The 26004-nt window shown below is 37.6% G+C and overlaps 1 protein-coding gene across 1 annotated transcript in view; it reads left to right on the top strand.

Moving 5' to 3' along the window:
* LOC150082307 (disheveled-associated activator of morphogenesis 2-like) overlaps positions 1 to 26004 on the top strand; it is a 201075-nt gene that overhangs the window by 48685 nt on the left and 126386 nt on the right. The window contains exons 3-4 of the mRNA XM_090380484.1: positions 16907 to 16996; positions 20345 to 20410. Coding sequence (XP_090236610.1) covers positions 16907 to 16996; positions 20345 to 20410 — 156 coding nt within the window. The remainder of the gene's footprint in view (positions 1 to 16906; positions 16997 to 20344; positions 20411 to 26004) is intronic.

A 26004-nucleotide genomic window follows, 5' to 3' on the forward strand; every position in this document is an offset into this window, starting at 1 on the left:
ATTTCCAGGACAGTTCATGGTGTTTTGTTAATGATATACAGGAATTTTGCTAGTAGGGATAAGGAGGTGATTATCCCATTGTATAAGGCAATGGTCAGGCTACATCTTGTATACAGGTCTGGAGGTCTCATTTTCGGAATGATGTAGAGCTACTGGAATTGGTACAGAGAAGGAAAACGAGATTGGTGAAGACAACAGAGGGGTACTCTTACCAAGAATGGCTTCAGTTCTGAAAAAAGGCACATATGGAGACTAGGCACCTACAGGTGATCTGATTGAGGTGTGTAAAGCTTTGAATTGCTTGAGTAAACTCAATGCTGATGGGATTCTTCTTGTTGATCAGATTATTAGCATTAGTATTACATTAGTAGGGGCACATGATGCAAGAAAGTAAGTTTATACAGCATCAGCCCATCAGCCAAAAAAAAAAAAAATTCCCATTTCACTGATCCATACATTCCAAATGTTTGTCTAGTTCTGCCTTGAATTTATTTAAGCTATCAACTTCCACAACAACAGATGGAAGTGTGTTCTAGCAATCAACTACTTGCTGACTAAAGTCAAACTTCTGCACATCTGTTCTATAACTGTCTTTCCTCAGTTTGAATCTATGCCCCCTCAGTTTGTAATCTGAGCAAGAGGAAGAATCCCACCGACCAGGCTAGCCAGTTGGGTAAAGTGCCTGCTTGGCAACCCAAAGGTTCCGGGTCCGAATTCCGCCTCAGGCTTGGATCAGAGTAAAATGCAAAAATAACTTTGGGAGGTGCATTATGGCCACAGAAGCCGATGCGCCAACAACTGGGGAAAAAAAAAAAAAAAAAAAAAAGGAAGAATCCCATCAGCATTGAGCCTGCTCAATCCATTCAAGGCCTTATACACCTCAATGAGATCACTTCACAGGTGTCTAGTCTCCAGAAGCTGCAATTTGCAGAACTTAAGCCTTTCTTCATAAGAGTACCCCTTTGTTCCCTTCACCAATCTTATTGCCCTGCTCTGTACTCATTCTAGCAACTCTACATCCTTCCCAAAATGAGGCTTCCAGACTTTCCAGTACTCAAGGTGTGGCCTGACCATTGCCTTATACTAGGGAATAATCACCTCCTTATCCCTGCTCGCAAAATTCCTGTATATCATTGACAAGACCCCATGACCTACTCTGGCAGCCTGTCTGCACTGCTCAGAAAACTTCATATCTGACTGCACAATTACTCTCAGGTCTCTTTCATTCTCCACTACCTGAGTTTAACACCACATAGTTGATACATTTCTCTGGGTTACTACTACCCATATGCAGTACTTTGCATTTGTCAATGTTAAACTTCAATTGTCACTTCTCAGCCCATCTACCCAACTTTTCCAGATCCTGTTGCAGCAGTATACTATCATTACTGTTATTTAACAACTCTGCCAACCTTTGTATCATCTGCAAACTGACATTAAGCTTGATATACTTTATCAGTATCATTGATAAATATGCAAAACAACAATGGGCCCAACACTGAACCCTGAGGGACACCACTAATAACATTAGTCCACATGGAGCAGTACCCATTGATCACCACTCTCCATCTTCTCTCACTCAACCATCCTTTTATCTGTTGTAGCAACTTACCCCTAATGCCATACTGCTCCAATTTGTACAGTAGTCTTCCATGTCCAACAGTATCAAAAGCTTTCCTGAAATCTAAGTATATGATATCAAAATTATTTTTTGCATCCAGTTCCTTTGTGACCACATCATAGTATTCAATCAAATTGGTCAGACAAGACTTTCCTTTGACAAACCCATGCTGTGTCTGAATTATTACTGCTGTCTTGTCTAGATGATCCTGCAGTGCTTCTTTAACCAGTGACTACATTATTTTCCCTAGAACAGAAGTCAAACTACCAGGTCTGTAATTACTCGTGTTACCCTTTGATCTCCCTTCGTCAATTTAAAAATTATGTACATAAGCAGGCATAAATTGAATTTGAGGAAGGATGGTTGCAGAGTAGATGTACGGAAGTTTGCCTTCAGTCAACTGGTGGTTGATTGCTGAAACAAGTTTCTTCCTTTGTTGTGGAAGTAGGTAGTTTTAATAAATTGAAGGAAGAACTAGACAAACTACTGGAGGGGATGGATAGGGGAAATAGATTTTTTTTTTGGTTGATGCTTTATAAGCTTGCTTTCTTGCATCATTTCCCCTATTAATACTAATACTAATAATTTGAAAACTGTATGTATTTCTGAATTCAGTATAGATTTTTACATATTTTAGTCCCTCCAAAATATGTAAAAATCCTGTTGCATTGCTGTACATTCTAGCCACAATTACCCCCAGGTCCTTTTCATTCTCTACCGCTATCAGTGTGGTACCACAGAGTTGATATGTTACTCTGGGATTACTGCTTCCCATATGTAGTACTTTACATTTGTCAATGTTAAACTTCATTTGCCACCTCTCAGCCCATCTGCCCAACTTTTCTAGATCCCGTTGCAGTGCAGCAGTGTATTGTCATTAGTGTCATTAACAACCCTGCCAACCTTCGTATCATCTGCAAACTTGGACATTAAACCTGATATACCATCATCAATATCATTTATAAATACAGAAAAACAACAATGGACCCAACACTGAACCCTGGGGGACTCCACTAATAACATTAGTATACGAAGAGCAGTGTCCATTGATTACCATTCTCTGTCTTCTTCCACTACTACTACTCAACCATCCCTTTATCCATAGCAGCAATTTGCCTCCAATGCCATACTGCTCCAATTTGTGCAGCAGTCGTCCATTGCAACAGTATCAAGGGCCTTTCTAAGATCCAAATATATGATATCAAAGTTATTCTTTGCATCCAATTCCTTTGTGACTACATCATAGTATCCAATCAAATTAGTCAGACAAGACTTCCCCTTAACAAACCCATGCTGTGTCCGAGCTATAACTAAAGTCTTGTCAAGATGATCCTGCACTGCTTCTTTAACCAGTGCCTCCATTAATTTCCCTGGAAGAGAAGTTAAACTAACAGGTCTGTAATTAACTGTGTCTCCCTTTGATCCTCCTTTGTGGATTGGGATCACATTTGCACATCTCCAGTCCATGGGTACCTCCCCTGAGTCCAGGGAAGCTCTCATAATTATAGCTAAGGGTTTGCTTACTTCCTTTGCTGCCTCCTTTAATATAACTGGATAGATTCCATCCACCCCAGGTGCTATTCTTATGTTTATCTTCAACAATTTCTCCTCCACTTTACTCTCAGTTATTACAAGATTATCTAGCTTACTGCCAGAGTTGAATACAACTCTGGCATTCCCCTCCCTGACAAACTCCTCATGTATGAATGTAGATGCAAAATATTCATTTAGTTTGTTAGCTACCTGAGCAGAATCATCAAGAGTTGAACCATCAATATCAGGTTGACCAATCTGATGGATTCCCTTCCTTCTAGAGTTTACATAAGTAAAGAATTCTTTGCTGTTTTTCTTTGCATCCTTTTCCAAAGATTTCTTGTAATCTGCCTTCGCCTGCCTAACCTCCTTTGTAACTTGGTTACCGACCAGCTTATATCTATCATAGGCTTCTGTGTCACATGTTATTTTTATATGTATCCCATGCATTTTTCTTCTCTGTCACATGCCTAATTAGTTCATCTGATATCCATTTAGGCCGAAATCTTGAACACTATTTCTTAGTTGGTATGTAAAGCCTAGTAGCTTCCAAGATTAATTCTTTGAATGCTTCCCATTTTGAATTTGCTGTTGGTAACATCAGTTGGTCCCACTGTATAGAATTTAAATACTGTCTCAGTCCATCGTAGTTGCCTTTATGAAAGCAAAAACCCTTCCCTTTACCACTGATGGTAGTTACCTCTTTGAGTAAATCCCACTTCAGCACACTGTGATCACTGCTACTTAGTGGTTACTTTATCTGCAGATTCTTAATACATGAAGAATCACTACTGATAATCAGATCAAGAGTATTACTCCCTCTAGTTGCCTCTCGAACTTGCTGCTGTAGAAAACAATCATCCAATAAATCCACAAAAGCCTTGCTAGTGTGTGAGTGACCAATCCACAAATTCCAGTCAATCTCTGGAAAATTAAAATCCCCCATTATAAGAGACTCTGATTTACTGACCCACTCTTTTTCTCTGTATAATTGCTCATTATACTCATCAGATTCATTAGGCCTATAACACGCCTACTCTCGTTTTTCCTTTCCCAGTGCTTCTGTCACACCAAACAGACTCAACATTGCATTGTCCACCAACATCAATTGGATGTACTTCCTTAGATTTTATGTGTTTCTTAACTAACAGCATAACCCTTCCTGTCCTGTCTATGCTCTCTGTACACCTTGTACTCCCCAAATTCCGGTTCTGCACTGCTTAGCATTAGCATTAGCATTAGCAGAGGCATATGATGCAAGAAAGCAAGCTTATTCAGCATCAGCCAAAAAAAAAAAAAAAAAAACCCACTCCCATTTCACCCCTCCGTTCGTTCGAAATACCTGTCCAGTTGAGCTTTAAATTTGTCTAGGCTATCAACTTCAACAACAAATGATGGAAGTCGGTTCCACCAACCAACCACCCGTTGGCCAAAGGCAAACTTCCGCACATCAATCCGACATCCGTCCTTCCTCAATTTGAATTTATGCCCTCTGAGGTGATTATTCTGAGCAAGATGAAGAATCCCATTGGCATTGAGCATGCTCAAACCATTCAAAGCCTTATACACCTCTATCAGATCACCTCGCCGGTGCCTAGTCTCCAGACTCTGTAATTTGCAAAACTTAAGCCTTTCTTCGTAAGAGCAACCCTTTGTTCCATTCACTAATCTTGTTGCCCTTCTCTGTACCCGTTCCAGCAGCTCTACATCCTTCTTGAAATGAGGCCTCCAGACCTGTATACAGTACTCAAGATGTGGCCTAACCATTGCCTTATACAAGGGAATAATCACCTCCTTATCCCTGCTAGAAAAATTCCTGTATATCATTGACAAGACACCATGAGCTACTCTTGCAGCTCGTCTGCACTGCTCAGAGAACTTCATATCTGCCTGCACAATTACCCCCAGGTCCTTTTCATTCTCCACCACTGTCAGTGTAGTACCGCAGAGTTGATACGTTGCTCTGGGGTTACTGTTTCCCATATGTAGTACTTCACATTTGTCAATGTTAAACTTCATTTGCCACCTCTCAGCCCATCTGTTCAACCTGTCCAGATCCTGTTGCAGCAGCATAGCGTCAGTAGTGTCCTTAACAACCCTGCCAACCTTTGTATCATCTGCAAACTTGGACATTAAACTTGATATCCCATCATCAATATCATCCCATCATCAATATCCCATCATCAATATCATACCAAAAACAACAACGGACCCAACACTGAACCCTGAGGAACTCCACTAATAACATTAGTCCACGTTGAGCAGTGTCCATTGATTACCACTCTCTGTCTTCTGCCACTCAACCACCCCTTTATCCATAGCAGTAACTTGCCTCCAATGCCACACTGCTCCAATTTGTGCAGCAGTCTTCCATGTGCAACAGTATCAAAAGCCTTTCTAAGATCCAAATATATAATATCAAAGTTATTCCCTGCATCCAGTTCTTTTGTGACTACATCATAGTATCCAATCAAATTGGTCAGGCAAGACCTGCCCTTAACAAAACCATGCTGCGTCTGAGCTATAACTGAATTCTTGTCTAGATGATCCTGCAGTGCATCTTTAACCAGTGCCTCCATTAATTTACCTGGAACAGAAGTTAAACTCACAGGTCTATAATTACTTGTGTCAGCCTTTGATCCTCCTTTGTGAATTGGGGTTACATTTGCACATCTCCAGTCTATGGGTACCTCCCCTGAGTCCAAAGAAGCTCTCATAATTATGGCTAGGGGTTTGCTTACTTCCTTTGCTGCCTCCTTTAATATAACTGGATAGATCCCATCCACCCCAGGTGCCTTTTTTATGTTTATCCTCAACAATCTCTCCTCCACTTTCCTCTCAGTTATTACAAAATCATCCAGCTCACTGCCAATGTTTACTTTACCTACATCATTCTCCTTCATGAATAACTCCTCATGCGTGAATGTAGATGCAAAATACTCGTTTAGATTGTTAGCCACCTGAGCAGGATCCTCAACTGTTGAACCATCAATATCCAGTGGACCAATCTGATTCATCCCTTTCCTTCTCGAGTTTAAATATGTAAAGAACTCTTTTCTGTTTTTCTTTGCATCCTTTGCCAAGGATTTTTCGTAGTCTGCCTTTGCCTGCCTAATCTCCTTTGTGACTTGGTTACAGACCAACTTATATCTATCATAGGCTTCCATGTCACCCATTAATTTGTATGTATCCCATGCATTTTTCTTCTCTGCCACATGTCTCATTAGTTCATCTGACAACCATTTAGGTCTAAACCTTGAACAATATTTCTTAGTTGGTATGTAAAGCCTGGTAGCCTCCAAGATTAGTTCCTTGAATGCTTCCCATTTTGAGTTTGCTGTTGGTAACATCATCAGTTGGTCCCACTGTATAGAATTTAAATACTGTCTCAGACCATCATAGTCACCTTTACGAAAACAAAAACCCTTCCCTTTACCTCTGATGGTACTTACCTCCTTGAGTAAATCCCACTTCAACACACTGTGATCACTGCCACCTAGTGGTTCATTTATCTGCAGATTCTTAATGCATGAAGAATCACTACTGATAATCAGATCAAGAGTATTGCCCCCTCTTGTTGCCTCACGAACATGCTGATGTAGAAAACAATCATCCAATAAATCCACAAAAGCCTTGCTAGTGTGCGAGTGACCAACCCACAAATTCCAGTCAATATCTGGGAAATTAAAATCCCCCATTATAAGACTCTCTGATTTACTGGCCCACTCTATTTCCCTGTACAATATCTTATTATACTCATCAGAGTCATTAGGCCTATAGCACACTCCTACTCTCAATTTTGATTTCCCTATGCTTATGTCACACCAAACTGACTCGACACTGCCCTGTCCATCGATGTCGACGGGCTTCACCTCCTTGGACTTTATGTGTTTCTTAATTAATAGCATAACCCCTCCTCCCCTCCTGTCCTGTCTATCCTTTCTATACACATTGTATTCCCCAAATTCCAGTTCTGCATTACTTATATCTGTGTGACACCACGTCTCTGATATCCCAACAATATCTGCCTTTGATGTTTTGAGCAATACCTCAAATTCATCAAATTTATTTACCAAACTCCTAGCATTGGTGTACACGCAGGTATACATGCATCTGTTTCTATTCTTAGCTACCCTAACACAACCCATGTGTTTACTTGTACCGCAATGACTCCCAGCAGTCTCTGAAATATCCTGCATCTTGTTTTTCAGGCTTCTGCTCATTTCAATAGAAGCAGTGCAAGAATCTCTTCCACCTCTGCCAGTGGCTACTGTTAATCTATTAGTCCTTGTATCCCCCCCAACTAGCAGTTTTCCGACCCACCTAACACTGCCTCGACAGCATCAGCAAAAATTCTTGCACCTTTTCTATTTAAGTGTATCCCATCCCTGTAGAAGCAATCTCTCCTGTTAACAAGTACAGTCCAGGCTGAAAAAAATTCTACCCCTTGAGCCTTGCACAATCCCTCCAGGGCCGAATTGATCGACAAGGCTCTCATCATATACTCCCTCCTATCGTGTCTGGGCAGAATTGCAGACACTTTCAAATTCAACCCTAATTCACGGCTTTTTTTCAACAGTAACCTGTACTTGCTAAGTAATTCCGCCGGTCTCCTACTCTTAATATCATTAGTGCCAACGTGTACAACTATATCACCTTTTGTGCCCTTAAAAGATGATATCCGCTCTACAACGTCATCAACCTTTGCCCCTGGCAGACATACCCTGGTCCTATTCCACCTATCCTTTTTACAAAGCATGTTCCCCGTTTCCCTGACAATAGAGTCACCAACAACTACTAGTTCCTGTGGGACCAGCGCATTCTGCCTAGGGGGCTGCCTCTGTGTTGCCTGATGACCAAGTGCAAGCTCTGGCGTTGATGTGGGCAGCTGAGAGCTTGATGGGCCCCTCAATTTATTTCCTTCGAGGGCATCCACCCTGTCCTTCAAGCTCTCATAAAGGCCCATAACAACGCTGAGTTGTCGCCTGATTTCCTTGCACTCCTTACATCGTGCACACACAAAGACATCCCCCTTGGCAGTATCATGTCCCGTACCCGACTGCTCCGCAAACATCAAGCAAACAGTGCATTTTAAAAGACTGTGATTCAGAGGGCAACTGCCCCCCTCAGTTCTCCCCTGAACCACAGCACTCCCATTAGCTTGAGCCTTTTGCTTTGCTGCTCTGGTCAGAGTCATGATTCCGATTTAATTCAATAAAATTTCAAAACAAAAATTAAATCCTTAAGTTATATCCCAAAATAGTTATGTTATATTATTTTTTTTATTTTTTTTTTTTTTCGGTATCTAGTGTTTTCTACGAGTTCCCTTTATACAACTTCCGTATCACGTGTACCACTATAGTTATGTATTAATTATTTGTTACGATTAAGTCGTTATATATATATATAGAGTTAAAAATACAATTTAATTTACAATAAAGTTTATCAAGATTAATAGATTTACTGATTAATTGACAATATTATATTATGCACTATACTACACTAAGCTTATGCTATCGTGTAAAAATGGCGGGAATTCACGAACGGTACTTCTACGGACTCGTAAGTATTGATTAGCTTCCAAATCTCGCTATCTCAAATTCGAATAAACTAAGGATCGTGACTAGGTCTATAATTTACTTATAGAAGATAATTTTGATACAACAATTGGTTAATAAATCGACTAAATTTGGTTAAAAAAAAAGACCTCTCGTTCAATTTGTTACACGTGGATTTGATACCGTTACCGATACTAAGTAATATCTACAAAATCTCTATCTAAGTTAAACTTTAAACTAAGTATCGTAACTAGGAATATAAATCTACTCTAGAAAATAAGTTAATATGACAATTTAAACTAATAAATCAGAAAATAAATCAGGAAAAACTTCTCTGTTTCAAGAGCTTCAAGGAGCTATGTCCGCACAGGATAACCTCGCACCCAGACTCCACTGCACTGCACTGCTTATGTCTGTGTGACACCATGTCTTTCATATCCCAACAATATCTGCCTTAGGTGTCTCGACTAGCACTTCAAGCTCATCGAATTTATTAACTATATTCCTAGCATTGGTGTATATGCAAGTATACATGCACCTGTTTCTACGCTTAGTTACACTAACACAGCCCATGTACTTACTTGTTCCACTATAACTCCCAGCAGTACTGGAAATCCCCATTGCCTTGCTTTCCAGGCTGCTGCTCAATTGCATTTCAATAGTAGTGCAAGAATCACTTTTACTTCTGCCAGCGGCTACTGTTAATCTATTAGTCCATGTATCTCCCCAAGCTAGCAGTTTTCCGACGCATCTAACTCGATAGTATCAGCAAATATTCTTGCACCCTGTCTATTTAAGTGTATCCCATCCCTGTAGAAGCAGTCTCTCCTGTTAACAAGCACAGACCAATCTGAGAAAAATTCTACCCCTTGAGCCTTGCACAATCTCTCCAGGGTCGAATTGATCGACAAGGCTCTCATCTTATTCTCCCTCCTATCGTGTCTGTGCAGAATTGCAGACACTTTCAAATTCAACTCTAACTCACGGCTTTTTTTCAGCATTGACTAAATTTTTGACTAATTTTTCTATTCATTTCATTGACTAATTTTTCAGCACTGGAAAATTACCTGTTGATTGACATTTAAGGAATTGGTAGCGGATATTCAAGAAATTGAAGCTGATTCAGCAGGGCAATGTTTCTCAAAATTGAAAGTGGAATTCAATGTGCTATCATCGGCAAAATTATGGATAGGATTTCCATTGACTGGAAGAAGGTCATTAATATACAAGAGGAAAAGAGTGGGGGAAAGAACTGAAACTTGGGGGACACCAACCAGAATTAGTGTGAGAAGTTAGAAGACAGAGTACCATCACCCTCAGTGAGCGATCAGAGAGAAAACTGGATAACCAATTACAAAAAACAGTTGGCAAACCATAAGAAGGAAGTTTATTTAAAAGACCTTTATTGCAAAGCCTTTGAGATGTCTAGAGCAACTGCTTGTGTTTCGCCAGACTTTTCAATTGAATTTGTCCCTAAATGGGTAATGGGTCAGTGTCAATTCACCATTGATATTCTGACATAAGTCAGAATATCACCAGTGGATTGACACTGACGGAATCCATACTGGCAATTGTTGATCAGACGGAAGGTTTTTAGGTAGTTTAAGAGTTGACGGTTAATTGATTTCTCCATTACTTTAGAAAGAGTTGAAGTAATTGCAATGGGATGATATTTGGATGGGAGTGATTTGTCATCCTTTTTATGAACTGGCTGGATTAAGCAAATTTCCAATCAGAAAGAAAAGCAACTTTGGCATAAGAAAGTGAAAAAAGGCGGCAAAGAACAGGAGTAAGTTCAGGAGCACAGGTTTTGAGAAAAAGTGGAGAAATACCATCAGGACCTGGAGCTTTCTTAGCATCAAGATTCGTCAAAATCCTTCTGACATTCTTTTAGTAATAGTGGCATGTGATGCAAGAAAGCAAGCGTATAAGCGTATGCCTTATGCAGCATCAACCAAAAAAAAAAAATTCACACAACCATTCCCTCTAAATGTTTGACCAGTTCCTCCTTAAATTTATTCAACTTATCAACTTCGACAACGACAGATGGAAGTTTGTTCCAGCAATTAACCACCCGCTGGCTAAAGGCAAATTTCCACACATCTATATCTGACTTTCATATCTGACTGCACAATTACTCCCAGGTCTTTTTCATTTTCTACCACCCTAAGTGTAGTACCACAGTTGGTACGTTCCTCTGGGGTTACTTCTACCCATATGCAGTACTTTGCATTTGTCAATGTTAAACTTCAGTTGCCACTTCTCAGCCCTTCTTCCCAAATTTTCTAGATCCTGTTGCAGTAGCACACTACCATTACTGTCATTAACAACCCTGCCAACCTTTGTATCATCTGCAAACTTCCATACTAAGCCTGATATACCTTCATCAATATCATTGATAAATATACAAAACAACAGTGAACCCAACATCGAACCCTGTGGGACTCCACTAATAACATTAGTCCACGAAGAGCAGCGCCCATTGAATGGTGTGACGTGTTTTACCAAATCATTAATACATGAGTTGGAAGAAAAATGGAATGCTAGCATGCCAGCTTTATCCTTGGCCAAAGTGACAACAGAACCATCTGGTTTTGACAGAGGTGGGAGCAGAGATGGGCAAAAGTTGCGGCCAATAGCTCTGGCAAGAGACCAGAATGTTTGGCTACCATTAGGGCAAGAAGCAAGTTTTCTACTCTTAGCCTGTTCAAAATCTTGTTTGGACTGATTAATAACTGCTTTACAATTGTTGCGAGCTTTGGTGTAGGTAGAAAATGAAACTGAAGAATTGGAAAAAAGCCAATTACGATATGCAACATTCTCCTTCTCTTGAACAGCCCTGGCACGTTTATTGGAAAACCAAGGTTTAGATAAAGGATGAGATTTTAAAGTGAAGTGTGGGATAAAGGATTCCATTTCTAAAAGAATAATTTCACTGACACGATCTGAGCAAACGTTGACATCAGAAGTTTTGAAACAGTAATCCAACCAAGGAAAAGAAGAAAAGAAATCTCGCAGGTCATCCTATTTTGCAATTTTGTAATGCCAAACATTACAAGGTTGAGAATGGCCACCACGAGTGAAATTCTCCATTGGAGAAGAGACCATCATCAAGTTGTGATCTGAGGTGCCTATAAGATCCCTCACCTCACCCATGTACTTAGAAAGGTTGTTTGTGAGAAAAAGCTAAACCATGTTGGCTGTATGATTAGGATTGTCCAGTATTCTTGTAGGTAAATGAACCATCTGTGCAAGGTCATTAGTAATTGCAAAATCCTCAGCATCTCGACCAGCTGGGTTGGTGTGACTAGAAAACGGAAGCCAGCTGGAGTTGTGAACATTTAAAATCACTGAAGAAAATTACCTCACTGTTAGGAAAGTTGGATTGGAGAAAGTCAATTTGCAAAGAGAGGAAGTCAGAGAACTCCAAGTGATTGGTGGAGTTGGGAGAATGGTAGAGACAACAGATGAATTTGATAGAATGAGGTAGAGAGATTTTAAGCTAGAGAAGATCGAAAAGAGGAGATTCCAAATTACCAAGTCTCTGACAGGGAATATTGGAACGGGCATATGCACAAGTACCACCTGTACAAACCAGAACACCTCATAGACCTCCTCACCCACTCAAAAGTTCCAGGTGTTTGTCGGATTTGCTGTTCTAGTGCTGATGGGTCTACCACCATCTGAAACTCGTTTTCTAAATGAACCAGTTTCTGAAAGGCATTTATGTATTCCCTGAATGGTGTTCTTATTTAGCACATGATGATTAGGGAAGTTTTCTGCATACAGGTGTCTTGCCTTGACTATATATATGAGATGTGCATCTCATATATGTAGCAAGTCCATATATGAGATGCACATCTGCCCTCTCTTGATTTGAATAAGCCTTCATTGTCACAGCAAATGCTTAGTATCAAAATGTTAATAACAAGCTCCAAATGTAGTATCCTTTTTAGAAGAACTAACTGAAATCACTCAAAGAATAATATGCGATCTTGTTTATATAACTACGAGGAAGGCTCTCTATAAGATATTGAGCATTGGTAGAGTAGTTAATGATCAGTACCAAGCTCCTTCAGGATGACTTGAAGAGGCTACTAGAATGGTCAGAAAAGTGGCTATGTTTTAATGCAGCAAAATGCAAGGTTGTACACTTGGGGAGTAGAAACCCCCCAAAAAAATATATGCTTGGTGGATTGAATTAAAAACAGTAGAGGTAGCCAGGGAACAGTGTAAACAGGGAGCCAGAAAAGCCCATGGTGTCCTAACAATGATTTATTGAACATTATCCTGTAGAGATATGGAGGTCATAGTCCCACCGTATAAGGCAATTGTAAGACCACATTTGGAATACTGTGTTCAAGTATGGAGACCTCATCTGAAAAAAGACATTGAGCTTCTTGAAAAGTCCAAAGATGTGCAGCTTAAAGTCATTCCACATGCAAAAGTCATGCAAGCAAAATAAGTCTTGATCTGAAAATCATTAGTCTAGTTCTAACATACAGTGTTGTTTAAATTGTCCTATAAAGATGAGAGAAAACAAGAAAGTTAATCATGCTAGGACATCCACCACTCAGAATTACCCAAAGCAAACCAGATGGAGGTGTCATACTCACCAGATATATCAATTTCAGAATGAGTCTGACTATGTTTTCTAGTCACCTCCCTTCCAATTCATGTTTATCACAGCAAAAAAATAACACTCCAGTCACAGTTCTACTAAAATGAAACTCCACGTGATCAATGTGAGAGCTTATGCTACATTAGTTTCCACATGAATAGCCATAGACCTTTCAGTCCCTTTAAAAACCTACAACTGGTTAGTAATCACATTTTTGCACCAGCTAGACATATTTTGATTCTGTTCCATCTGTCTTTATTACAAAAACTATTCCCAATTTCCTAACCATTGCCTTATAGAACAGGATAATCACCTCCTTAACCCTTCTGGAAAAATTCCTGTATATCATTGAAAAAATCCAATGAGCTGTCCTAACAGCCCATCTGCACTACTTAGAGAACAATTACCCCAGGTCCTTTTCGTTGTCCACTACCCTGAGTGTGGTACCATGCAGTTGGTTATTCTAGGATTGCTGCTGCTGCCCATATGCAGTATGTTGCATTTTGCATTTGTCGATGTTAAACTTCAGTTGCCGTTTCTCAGCCCATCTGCCTAATTTGTCTAGGTCTTGTTGCAGTAAACTGCAGCCATTATCAACCCACTGCAGGATGGAAGCCTCCTCAACAATTCATGCTGAGGGACATGGACCATAATCTACCACGCTGGTCCAGTGCGGGTTTGCTGATTGACCGTATTTAGCAGTCAGGGGCTTGAACCCCTGTCTACTCAAAGAGCGTGTGCTACTGCACTCCCGCTCCTGACCACTCAGCTACGGAGGCCTGTGCCTTTTATCCATAACAGTAACTTGTCCCTGATGCCACACTGCTCCAATTTGTACAGCAGTCTTTCATGTGGAACAGTGTCAAAAGCTTTTCTGAAATCTAAGTATATGATATCAAAATTCTTTTTTTACATTGAGTACATTGCATTGCAGTTTACATTGCAGTAGCATACCCTTATTACTGTCATTAACCACCGTGCCCTTCATATCATCTGCAGACATTAATCCTGATATGCTTTCAACAATATCATTAATAAATACAGAAAACGATAATAGGCCCTGCACTGAAACCTGGGGAACTCCACTAATAGTAGTAGGCCAAGAAGAGCAGAGTCCATTGATAACTACTCTTTGTGTTCTCCTATATAACCGTTCTTTTATCCATAACAGTAACTTGTCCCTGATGCCACGCTGCTCCAGTTTGTACAGCAGTCTTTCATGTGGAACAGTGTCAAAAGCTTTTCTGAAATCTAAGTATATGATATCAAAATTCTTTTTTTTACATTGAGTTCCTTTGTTACTGCATCATAATATCTGATTTGATTGATCAGAAAGGATTGCCCCTTCACAAATCCATGGTGTAACTGCAGCATGGATTCATTCCTGTCTAGATGGTTCAGCATTACTTCTTTGATCAGTGACTCCATAATTTTCCCTGAAACAGAAGTCTAACTAACAGGTCTGTAATTACCATCACTCTTTAATTCCCCCCCCCCTTTGCAATTTGGGTAACATTTGCATATCTCCAATCTATAGGCACTTCCCCAGAATTCAGGAATGCTCTTGTAATTATGGCTAAAGGTTTGCTTACTTCCCTTGCTGCCTCCCTTAATATAATTGGGTAGATTCCAACACCCCCAGGTGCTTTTTTTTTACGTTTGGTTTCAACAACTTCTCTTCCATTTTCATGTTGGTTATGAGAAAATCATTTAGCTCCCTGTTAGATGATATGCTTCTGATATTTCCATTCCTGAAAACTTGTGTGAATGTAGATGCAATCTATCTATTCAGTTTTTCAGCAACCTGAGCAGGATCATCAGTAGTTAAACCATTCATATTTAGCAGACCATTGTGATTCATCCCCTTCCTTTAACTGTTTGCATAAGTAAAGAAGTCTTTGCTGCTTTTCTTTGCTTTCTTTACCAGACTTCTCTTAATCTTCCTTGGCTTGTCTAACCTCCTTTGTAACTTGATTGCAGACTAGTTTATATCTACTGTAGGGCTCTGTATACTTGATATTTGTGTGTCACATATTTTTCTTCTCTTTCATGAGTCTCATCAGCTCATGTACATCCATCTAGGTCTATGTCTTGAACAGTATCTCTTAATTAGTATAAAAAGCCTTGTGTGGTAGCATTGAAATTGGATCATTGGTATAAAAAGCCTAATAGTTAATTGATTTTAAATGCACTCTATTTGTAACATTATAAGGGAATTTGGAAAAATGTTAATGAGAGAAAATTACAGAAATTTGCATTTATTATTTATGCATTATATACTGTACATGCTTGTACAACTTTAAAATAATTGTTAATATTGTATTTTACTGCTTGAAAGAAGTCGGGCTTTTTTTGTTGCTGTTGTTGTTGTAAGGTTCCAATTGTTTTGCATTCAATTCTTCTTGTGATTTTGCCCATCTAATAGCGATCTGATGGGCATTAAAATTTTCACTAGCTGTTGGTTTCTGTGGTATATATATTCATCATAATGTATCCATTAATTTTCAGTTTTTGATTCAAATTAGTATTTAATGATGAAATTATTTCATTATGAAAGCAACTTATAGCTAATGTACAGTTCATACTTTTTCTCTATTTTTGTTCTTTGCTGCAAAATGCCCGACAAATATATTACAGAATTTATTGATCTATGCAGAAAAATTCCCTATTTATGGAAGTTTTTTTTAAAAAAAATATATATATATATATATATTTGATGAGTCAGTGAAAAAGGACAAGCAGGCCTGATAAATCCGTGCTGTTTCTATATAATACCAGCATACTGATATGTTGCATAAAAATTCAGGTTAAAATATAATCAATTATATGTTACATCAATTTTTATTTGCAGAAATTTATGTAATGATGAATGTATAACTTTTTTTTTTTTTTAACAGTGAATTGAAGTTTTCAGGCATCATAATGAGTGGTTGGTATTATTCAAAAGTGATTGGATGAAATTTACTCTTCTTTACTTCATTCATATTGCTTTATATGAGTGGAATGTTGGATTTTATTATATCCATGTGATAGTTTTGTTTCTTACTGTTAAATATATAAATTTAAAATTTCTTAGAACGAAAATTAAAGCAAAAAAAAAAATAATAAATCTTGGAAAAAAAAGTGGAATCTGTATTTCTCTAATGATCCACTCTTATACAATTTAGATATTAAGATAGTTTTATAGTTTTAAGATGTATGGTCTGAGGATGGGTTCCATCACGGTGCCAAAATGTTACCTTAATGTATAGAGATTTAGTTAATAGAACTATCTAATATTCACATGGTATAAGAGTGGTCATTATAGAAATTTCATGGAAAACCACCAAAGTCTAGATTTCATGGAAAACCACCACATAACATCCTTCTCCAATTATCTTGAAAAAAAAAAAAAAATTCAGATCATTGTTATTTGCATAACTGGAATAATACTTTATTTTTGGCCAAAATAGCTCATTTAACAGAAACTTCAATTAACAGAAGCTCAGATATTTGAAGTCCTGTTGTATTGTAACACTTTAAACCATTATTTTCTCATTTTAATTAAATTTTGTGCCTACAATTTTCTTTTAGGAAGAACTTGATCTCACTGCTGCAAAAAAGGAAGAGATGTTTAGCCTTCCTCCTGAGAAGAAATGGCAACTTTATCTCCAGAAAAAAACAGTAAGATCATTTATATTAAATTTCTTAGTTAAAAAAAAAAACATATAGTAAACTGTATACTGAAAAAGATATGTAAATAAATAGTGTCATATAAGGACAAAAAAAGTTATATTGTTGTTTGTTTTATTGTAATGATTGAATATGAGTAATTCTTGAATACATTTCTCAATTGAATATTTTGCAAAGGTAAGCAAGAGAATTTGATCGAAAAGTAGTGGATAGTGAACTTCGCGAAATATAATTTAATGAAAAAATATAATTAAATAAATTAAATTGGAAGTAGTAAGAAGGGAGCAGCATAATGTTAAAAACAGAAAAATATATTTCTTAGCTGGTTGAATTGTATTAGTAATGACTCTTCTTGCATCGCCACACACACACACACACACACACACACACACACACACACACACACACACACACACACACACACACACACACACACACACACACACACACACACACAGGTATCAGTCCAGCTGCCCTCTGAATTTCTACAATACATTGGCCTCAAACTTATTCCAATAATAATCTAAGAATTTGATAAAACCTTTATATTTTATTACATTTACCTTTACTAAAATGCATGTACCCACATATTTGAAAATTTTTTTTCAAAAATAAACTGGGATTTAAATACAAGAAGAGAATATAAAATTGAAATAAAAATAATAATAATTGAAACATATCTCAAAAAAAAAAAAAAAAAAAAAAAAAACACTTTGGCCATTTGGATCATTTGTTAAAATGAAATATTATTAAAAAAAGCCAACATGTACCTCACCTTTTCAATGAAATTTTTAATTGTTGTTAGTATTAGTAGTGGCAAATGATGCAAATAAGCAAACTTATACAGCATCAGTCAAAAAAAAAAAAAATCCTATTTTACTTATCCATCTCCAGTGGTTTGCCTAGTTGTTCCTTGAGTTTATTTCAGCTATCAACCTCTACAACAGATGGAAGCTTGTTCCAACAAATCCACCCACTGGCTAAAGGCAAATTTCTGCATATCTATTCTAAAACTGCCTTTCTTCAATTTAAATTTATGCCCCCTCATGTGCATAATCTGAGCAAGAGGAAGAATCTCATCAGCATTGAGTTTGCTCAAATCATTCAAGGCCTTAAACACCCCAATCAGATCATCTCGCAGATACCTAGTTTCCAGATGCTGCAATTTGCAGAACCGAAGCCTTTCTTTGTAAGAGCACCCCATTTCCCCCCTCACCAATCTCACCCTTCTCTGCACTCATTCCAGTAGCTTTACATCCTTCTTAAAATGAGGCCTCCAGACCTGTATGCAGTACTCAAGGTGTGGCCTGACCATACAATGGGATAATAACCTCCTTATCCCTACAAGCAAAATTTCTGTATATCATTGACAAAACCCCATGAGCTTCCATGGCAGCTCATGGGGTTTTGTCAATGCTAGTAGAACGTCATATCTGACTGCACAATTACCCCAGGTCTTTTTCATTTTCCACTACCCTGAGTGTAGTACCACACAGTTAGTACATTACTCTGGGGTTACTGCTACCCATATGCAGTACTTTGCATTTGCCAATGTTAAACTTCAGTTGCCATTTATCAGCCCATCTGCCTAATTCTTCTACATCTTGTTGCAGCAGCATGCCTTCATTACTGCAATTAAGTGTTCTGCTAAGCTTTGTATCATCTGCACATTTAGATATTAAGCCTGATATCATCATTCGTCTCTTGCTTGGTTTCTACTTCTGACTCTTGTTTTCTCTCTCTCTCAGGGTAATTCAGATTTTTTTTTTTTTTTTTTTGGCTGGTGTAGCGTAAACCTCGGGCTTCCTTGCACCATATGGCTAATAATAATAATAATAATAATAATAATAAGCCTTCTTCAGTATCTGTGATAAATACAGAAAACGACAATGGGCCCAACACCAAACCATGGGGAACTCTGCTAATAACATTAATCTGCGAAGAGCAGTGTCCATTGATTACCATTCTCTTGTCTTCTCCCACTCGACTATCCCTTTACCCATAGCAGCAGCTTGCCCTTAATGCCACATTGCTCCAGTTTGTACAGCAGTTTTTTATACGTAACAGTATCAGTCTTTCCTGAAATCCAAATATATGATATCAAAATTTTTTTTTTGCATCCATTTCCTTTGTGACCACATCATAGTATCTAATCAAATTGGTTAGACAAGATATCCCCTTAACAAACCCAATGCTGTATCTGAAGTATAATTGCAGCTTTGTCTAGATGATCTTGCATTACTTCTTTTACCAGTAACTCGATTATTTTCCCTTGAACATAAGTTAAACTAGCAGGTCTGTAATTACTCATGTCACCCTTTGTGAATTGGGGATACATTCTCACATCTCCAGTCTGCTTGGACCTCCCCTGGATCCAAAGATGCTCTCATAATTATGACTAAGGGTTGGCTTATTTCCTTCGCTGCCTCCCTTAATATAATTGGTATATCCCATCTACCCCAGGTACAATTTCTCTTCCCCTTTCCTCTCAGTTATTACAAAATCATTTAGCTCTCTGTTACAGTTTGATAAACTTCTGGCTTCCCCTTCAGTAAAGAATTCCTCATGTGTGAATGTAGATGCAAAATACTCATTCAGTTTGTCAGCAACCCGAGCAGGATCATCAACAGTCAGTTTATACCTGGATTCCAGTAAAGCTGGGTAATTTATCATGAACAAATGTATGTCATCTGCTACCAGAAATATTAAATTTGGAATGATGTAGACTGGTAAGCATATATGAGGGTAAACCCAAAAGTATTGATTCCAATATTTCTTCTGAATAATGTTATTGCAATTGCTATGTAATCATTAGAAAAGGGAAACTGCATTACTAGCTAAGAACTGTCATCAAATTTTTGATGCAGAAGGGAAAAAAATGTTAGCCATCCACAATTATCTTATAGGAAGAGAAAATGCTGTTAATGTACTTACTGTGAGGTGAGTTAACAAGTTCAGAAATGGTGAATTTAGCTGGATTCATAATATTAATAACCAACAATCACATGGAAGCATTGTTTCCATGTTAGTTGAAATATGTGTAGATTGTAATGGAGACTATGTTGGAAAATAAGTATACAGATACGTTTTTGTGTGTTCAACCAATTATTACTCTGTTGTTACTTTCAATATTGAAATGTCATTTCTTATTTAAAAAAAAAAAAATTAAAATCATTACTTTTTGTGTGATTATTGCAAATATTTTCTCTTATAAATTCTATACATTTGCTTGTAATATTTATAAATTAATTGAGTGCCCATTTTTAAACAAAAAAAATGCTAGAACTGTAAATTCCCTTTTAGAAAAAATTTGTATAATTTTTACTATTTCATTTTAAGGAACCAGAAGAACCCTCTGAACATTATCCAGATTATTATATTGAACGAGTCAACTCAATGGCCAAGGTATGCTTTTTAAATGATTATGCATTCTTTAAAAGTATTTATAAGCTGCACGAGCATTCCAAATTTGTAATAGATATTAAGATAATAAATGAATAAGTTTTTATTTTAAAACAGAATATTGTTTCAGTGGATGTTAGGTGTTAAATGGAGTGAAGTCCAAATGGATATAGATTGGTATTTTTTGATGAAAGTAAATCAGAAAATAGTCCTTTGAGGTAGGTATAAGCAGCCAGTCGGAAGACAGTTTTGGCTTCGAACCAGTAGTAATCCAGTTGTAATTTGGCTAAGTCCTGATTCCAAGTTGGTTTTCATTTACATTTTACAATTAAATCATTTTACAAATCATTTCCAGTCAAACTATACTGCTCTTTTGTGACAGAAAATTATTAGTACTCATCAAAAGTGAGAAAGAGGGGGAGAGGTTGTGAGTTAGAGAGCAAAAGAGAGAGAGAGAGGCATGGAACTTCAAACTAGAGAGGATAAATCATTGATGAATTTGCATATTTGTAGCTTTGTGACCATACAATTTTTTAATCTTTTGAAGTCTACTGAACTGAAAGCACTATTGTGTGTTGAAATAGAAATAAATGATTTTTAGAACCATAAAAATAAAATAAACACAAAAAAAAATCAGTAGAAATGACCTGGTACAAAATGAACCTGGATATTTCAAATAACCAAAAGAAAGGAAGATACTACTGAATATCAAATTTCCTGTTAACACATTCACTGCGTTTGATGCATATAAGCATAAAATGGCACCAAACTGATGTGCTGTGATGCATATGTGTATCAAATGGCATCCAATGACACAATTCTTCATTAGTTATACAGTTTTATATGTTCTTTGCTTGTTGCAGTTAATCCACATGAAAAAATTTTGGTAAAATTTTGAGGTTTGTTCTGATTTATATCTCATCCCAAAAGTAAGTATTTCCTTTTAGCTATGAATTCCAGGCTTTTACATATTAACCATTATTTATTGTTAGGCAGTATTAAGTAATTGCTCATCATTCTGAAAATTATAGCAAATTGGATGCACCCCCTCAAATATAGATGGTAGCAATTGTGTTAAAATAGCTTTTCATGCAGATGATGGTGGGAGGGATAAGACCCTGAGAAAATAAGAAAATAATGGTACAACCATAACCCTCTGGAAAATTCAACCAAAATTTAAAAAAATAATAAAATATGATTAAAAAAAATCTTATTTTATTCTTTTTAACTGTATACTGATATAACCTTGTCTCCTTTAATTCAGTCTTTCCTTTCCTTTCATCACAGTACACAGTAGCATATTATGCTCATCTTTCACAACAAGTTACTATGTATTGCACTACCTCGAATAAGTAACACTTCACTAATAGAGAAGACTATTATTACTTATTCTCGGTGGGCACCATCGCCCAAACGGCACCGTTTAAAAGCTTGTTGGCCTTTCATCGGTGTGTGGGCAGACACCCTGGTATTGCAAACATGACAACCCAGTTGTGAAGATAATCCCACAATATGAGAGATACCAAAAGGCACTGTGGGATTATCTTCATTTGTATTTGCATTTGTCAATGTTAAACTTCAGTTGCCACTTCTCAGCCGATTTGCCCAACTTGTCTAGATCCAGTTGGAGTAGCATACTGTATTTACTGTCGTTAACAACCCTGCCAACCTTTGTATCATCTGCAAACTTTGACATTAAACCTGATATACCTTCATCAATATCATTGATGAATACACAAAACAACAATGGGCCCTGCACCAAACCCTGGGTAACTCCACTAATAACATTTGTTCATGAAGAGCAGTGTCCATTGATTACCACTCTCTGTCATCTCCCACTCAACCATCCTTTTATCCAATGTAGCAACTTACCCTTAATGCCATACCACTCCAATTTGTACAACAGTCTTCCATGTGCAACAGTATCAAAAGCTTTTCTGAAATCCAAGTATATGACATCAAAATATTTTTGACATTCAGTTCCTTTGTACCCACATCATAGTATCCATTCAAATTGGTCAGACAAGAACTCCCTTTAACAAACCCATGCTAAGTCTTAACTATTACTGCAGTCTTGTCTAGATGTTCCTACAATGCCTCTTTAACCAGTGACTCTATTTTCCCTGAAACACAAGTTAAACTAACAGGCCTACAGTTACTTGTGTCACCTTTTGAACCCCCTTTCTGAATTGGTGATACATTTGCACACCTCCAGTCCATGGGAACTTCCCCTGAGCCCAAGAAAGCTCTCATAATTATGGCTAACTTCCTTTACTTACTTATTTTGCTGCGTCTTTTAATATAACTGGATAGATCCTGTCTACCCCAGGTGCCTTCATTATGTTCAACTTCAATTTCTCCTCCACTTTCCTCTCAGTTATTACAAAATCACTTAGCTCCCTGTTAGAGTTTGATAAACTTCTGTAATTCCCCTCATTGAATAACTTCTCATGTGTGAATGTAGATGCAAAATACTCATTCAGTTTATCAGCTACCTGAACATGATCATCAATAGTCAACCCATCTATGTTAAGTGGTCCAATCTGATTCATCCCTTTCCTTCTAGAGTTTACATAAGTAAAGAACTCTTTGCTGTTTTTCTTTGCATCCTTTGCCAAAGATTTCTCGTAATCTGCCCTCGCCTGCCTAACCTTCTTTGTAACTTGGTTACAGGTTATATCTATCATAGACGTCTGTGTCACATGTTAATTTATATGTATCCCATGCATTTTTCTTCTCTGTCACATGTCTAATTAGTTCATCTGACATCCATTTAGGCCTAAATCGTGAGCAATATTTCTTTGTTGGTATGAAAAGCCTAGTAGCTTCCAAGATTAATTCTTTGAATGGTTCCCATCTTGAATTTGCTGTTGGTAACATCATCAGTTGGTCCCACTGTATAGAATTTAAATACTGTCTCAGACCACCATAGTCACCTTTACGAAAGCAAAAACCTTTCCCTTTACCCTTGATGGTAGTTACCTCTTTGAGTAAATCCCACTTCAGCACACTGTAATCACTGCCACCTAGTGGTTCCTTTATCTGCAGATTCTTGATGCATGAAGAATCACTGCTGATAATCAGCTCAAGAGTATTACTCCCTCTAGTTGCCTCCCGAACATGCTGCTGTAGAAAACAATCATCCAATAAATCCATAAAAGCCTTGCTAGTGTGTGAGTGACCAACCCTCAAATTCCAGTCAGTATCTGGGAAATTAAAATCCCCCATTATAAGACACTCTGATTTACTGGCCCACTCTGTTTCTCTGCAGAATTGCTCATTATACTCATCAGATTCATTTGGCCTATAACACACACCTACTCTCATTTTTCCTTTCCCAGTGTTTGTCACACCAAACAGACTCAACATTACATTGTCCACCAACATCAATTGTGGATGCACTTCCTTAGATTTCATGTGTTTCTTAACTGACAGCAATACCCCCCCTCCTCCCTTTCTGTCCTGTCTATCCTTTCTGTACACATTCTACTCCCCAAATTCCAGTTCTGCACTGCTTATGTCTGTGTGACACCATGTCTCTGATATCCGAACAATATCTGCCTTTGATGTCTTGACTAGCACTTCAAGCTCATCGAATTTATTAACTATACTCCTAACATTGGTGTACATACAAGTATACATGCACCTGTTTCTACTCTTAGTTACCCTAACACAGCCCATGTATTTACTTGTTCTACTATGACTCCCAGCAGTGATGGAAATCCCCATTGCCTTGCTTTCCAGGCTGCTGCTCAATTGCATTTCAATAGAAGTAGTGCAAGAATCACTTTTACCTCTGCCAGCAGCTACTGTTAATCTATTAGTCCCTGTATCCCCCAAAGCTAGCAGTTTTCCGACCCACCTAACTCTGCCTCGATAGCATCAGCAAATATTCTTGCACCCTTTCTGTTTAAGTGTATCCCATCCCTATAGAAGCAGTCTCTTCTGTTAACAAGCACCGACCAATCTGAGAAAAATTCTACCCCTGGAGCCGTGCACAATCTCTCCAGGGCCGAATTGATCGACAAGGCTCTCATCATATACTCCCTCCTATCGTGTCTGGGCAGAATTGCAGACACTTTCAAATTCAACCCTAACTCATGGCTTTTTTCAGCATTGACTTGTACTTGTTAAGTAATTCTACCAGTCTCTTACTCTTAATATCATTAGTGCCAACGTGTACAACAGTATCACCCTTTGTGCCCTTAAAAGATGATATCTGGTCTACAAGCTCTGCTCTTCTCTACATTGAGCCTGCTTAAACCATTGAAGTCCTTATACACCTCAATCAGATCACCGTGCAGGTGCCTAGTCTCCAAATGCTGCAACTTGTAGAACTTAAACCTGTTAGGGTTAAATTTGAAAGTGTCTGAGTTGAACAGCCCTGTAGTCTTGACACCATGCAACCAATAAGCATACATAATCCTGGCCAAAGAAGCACTGAAAGCCATGAAAAAATTAAATAGAAAATTTTTAAACAGAATACAAATATTCAAAGACGGTACCTCTAGTGAGAATAAAATATTTGACATTATAAAGGCAGCAAAAGTGCAAGAATAAGTCTGAAATAGTGAAGGCATATGCAATGCTAATATAAAAAGATATACAACCATAATAGGCTGGAAAGACCATTATTTTAGACTACAGAATACAGAGGAAGACAGTAATTGCTTGAAGGGTGCAAAAAGTGCTAAATTTAACAGCATAAGAATGAAAATATATCTATATAAAAGGGATTAAATACAATTAAAATAAAATCTAAACATAAGGAAGAGGGGAAGCAAATTGGAAATTTTCAAGTGGCAAGCAGAGAAGAAAGGACAAAAACTATAAACTAAACATTTTAAGCTAATTATTTTAAACTTAAAATAGTTTAATAAGCAAACTTAAAAGTGCAAGGTGTTTGCCTTACTATTCTAAGTTTGAAAGTTCAAATATTTTATTCTCACTAAAGGCTTTGAATATTTGTATTCTGTTTGCAAATTTCAAATTTTATATTTAATTTTTTCATGGCTCTGAATGCTTCTTTATCAGGACTATGTATGTTTATTAGTTACATGGTATCAGGACTATTTATGTTTATTAGTTGCATGGTGTCAGGACTATGGAGCTATTAAACCCTGACTCCTTTCGGTTGAAAGCTTATTGAAATATTACACTGTCCTTCACCCACTGGAGTGGCCTTGTGGCTTCCACTTGAAAAAATGGAGTATCAGTGGCCGAATTGTCCTCTTCTGTTCTTTTCCAGTTATTTTTCATTAGGTGACCTTTGTTTTATACAGTTTACTCTCTCTAAATTTGATTTGTGTGTGGCAGCGTTTGCCAGTCAGGAGATATATTGCCTCACTGGTGTTCTGGAGTTTTCACTTCTTAAAAAAGTCTTCATTCACTCATTTCTTTCATTCAGTTTTTCACCTGAAAAGAAACATACTGTTCCACTATTTTTTGGCATTTCCTTTCTTTTCTTGTTATTCTTTTTCTCTGTATGGGTAGGCTTTATTTTACTATTTTAAAAATTTTTTTGATAATTTCTATCTAGTCGGTGTCAACAAGAAGTCGAAATAAGTAAGTTGAAATATTGTAAGTTAAAATAAGTA

The sequence above is a fragment of the Mastigoproctus giganteus genome, chromosome 8 (assembly GCF_048544385.1).
Source record: "Mastigoproctus giganteus isolate SK-2022 chromosome 8, ASM4854438v1, whole genome shotgun sequence".
NCBI classification, from domain to species: domain Eukaryota; kingdom Metazoa; phylum Arthropoda; class Arachnida; order Uropygi; family Thelyphonidae; genus Mastigoproctus; species Mastigoproctus giganteus.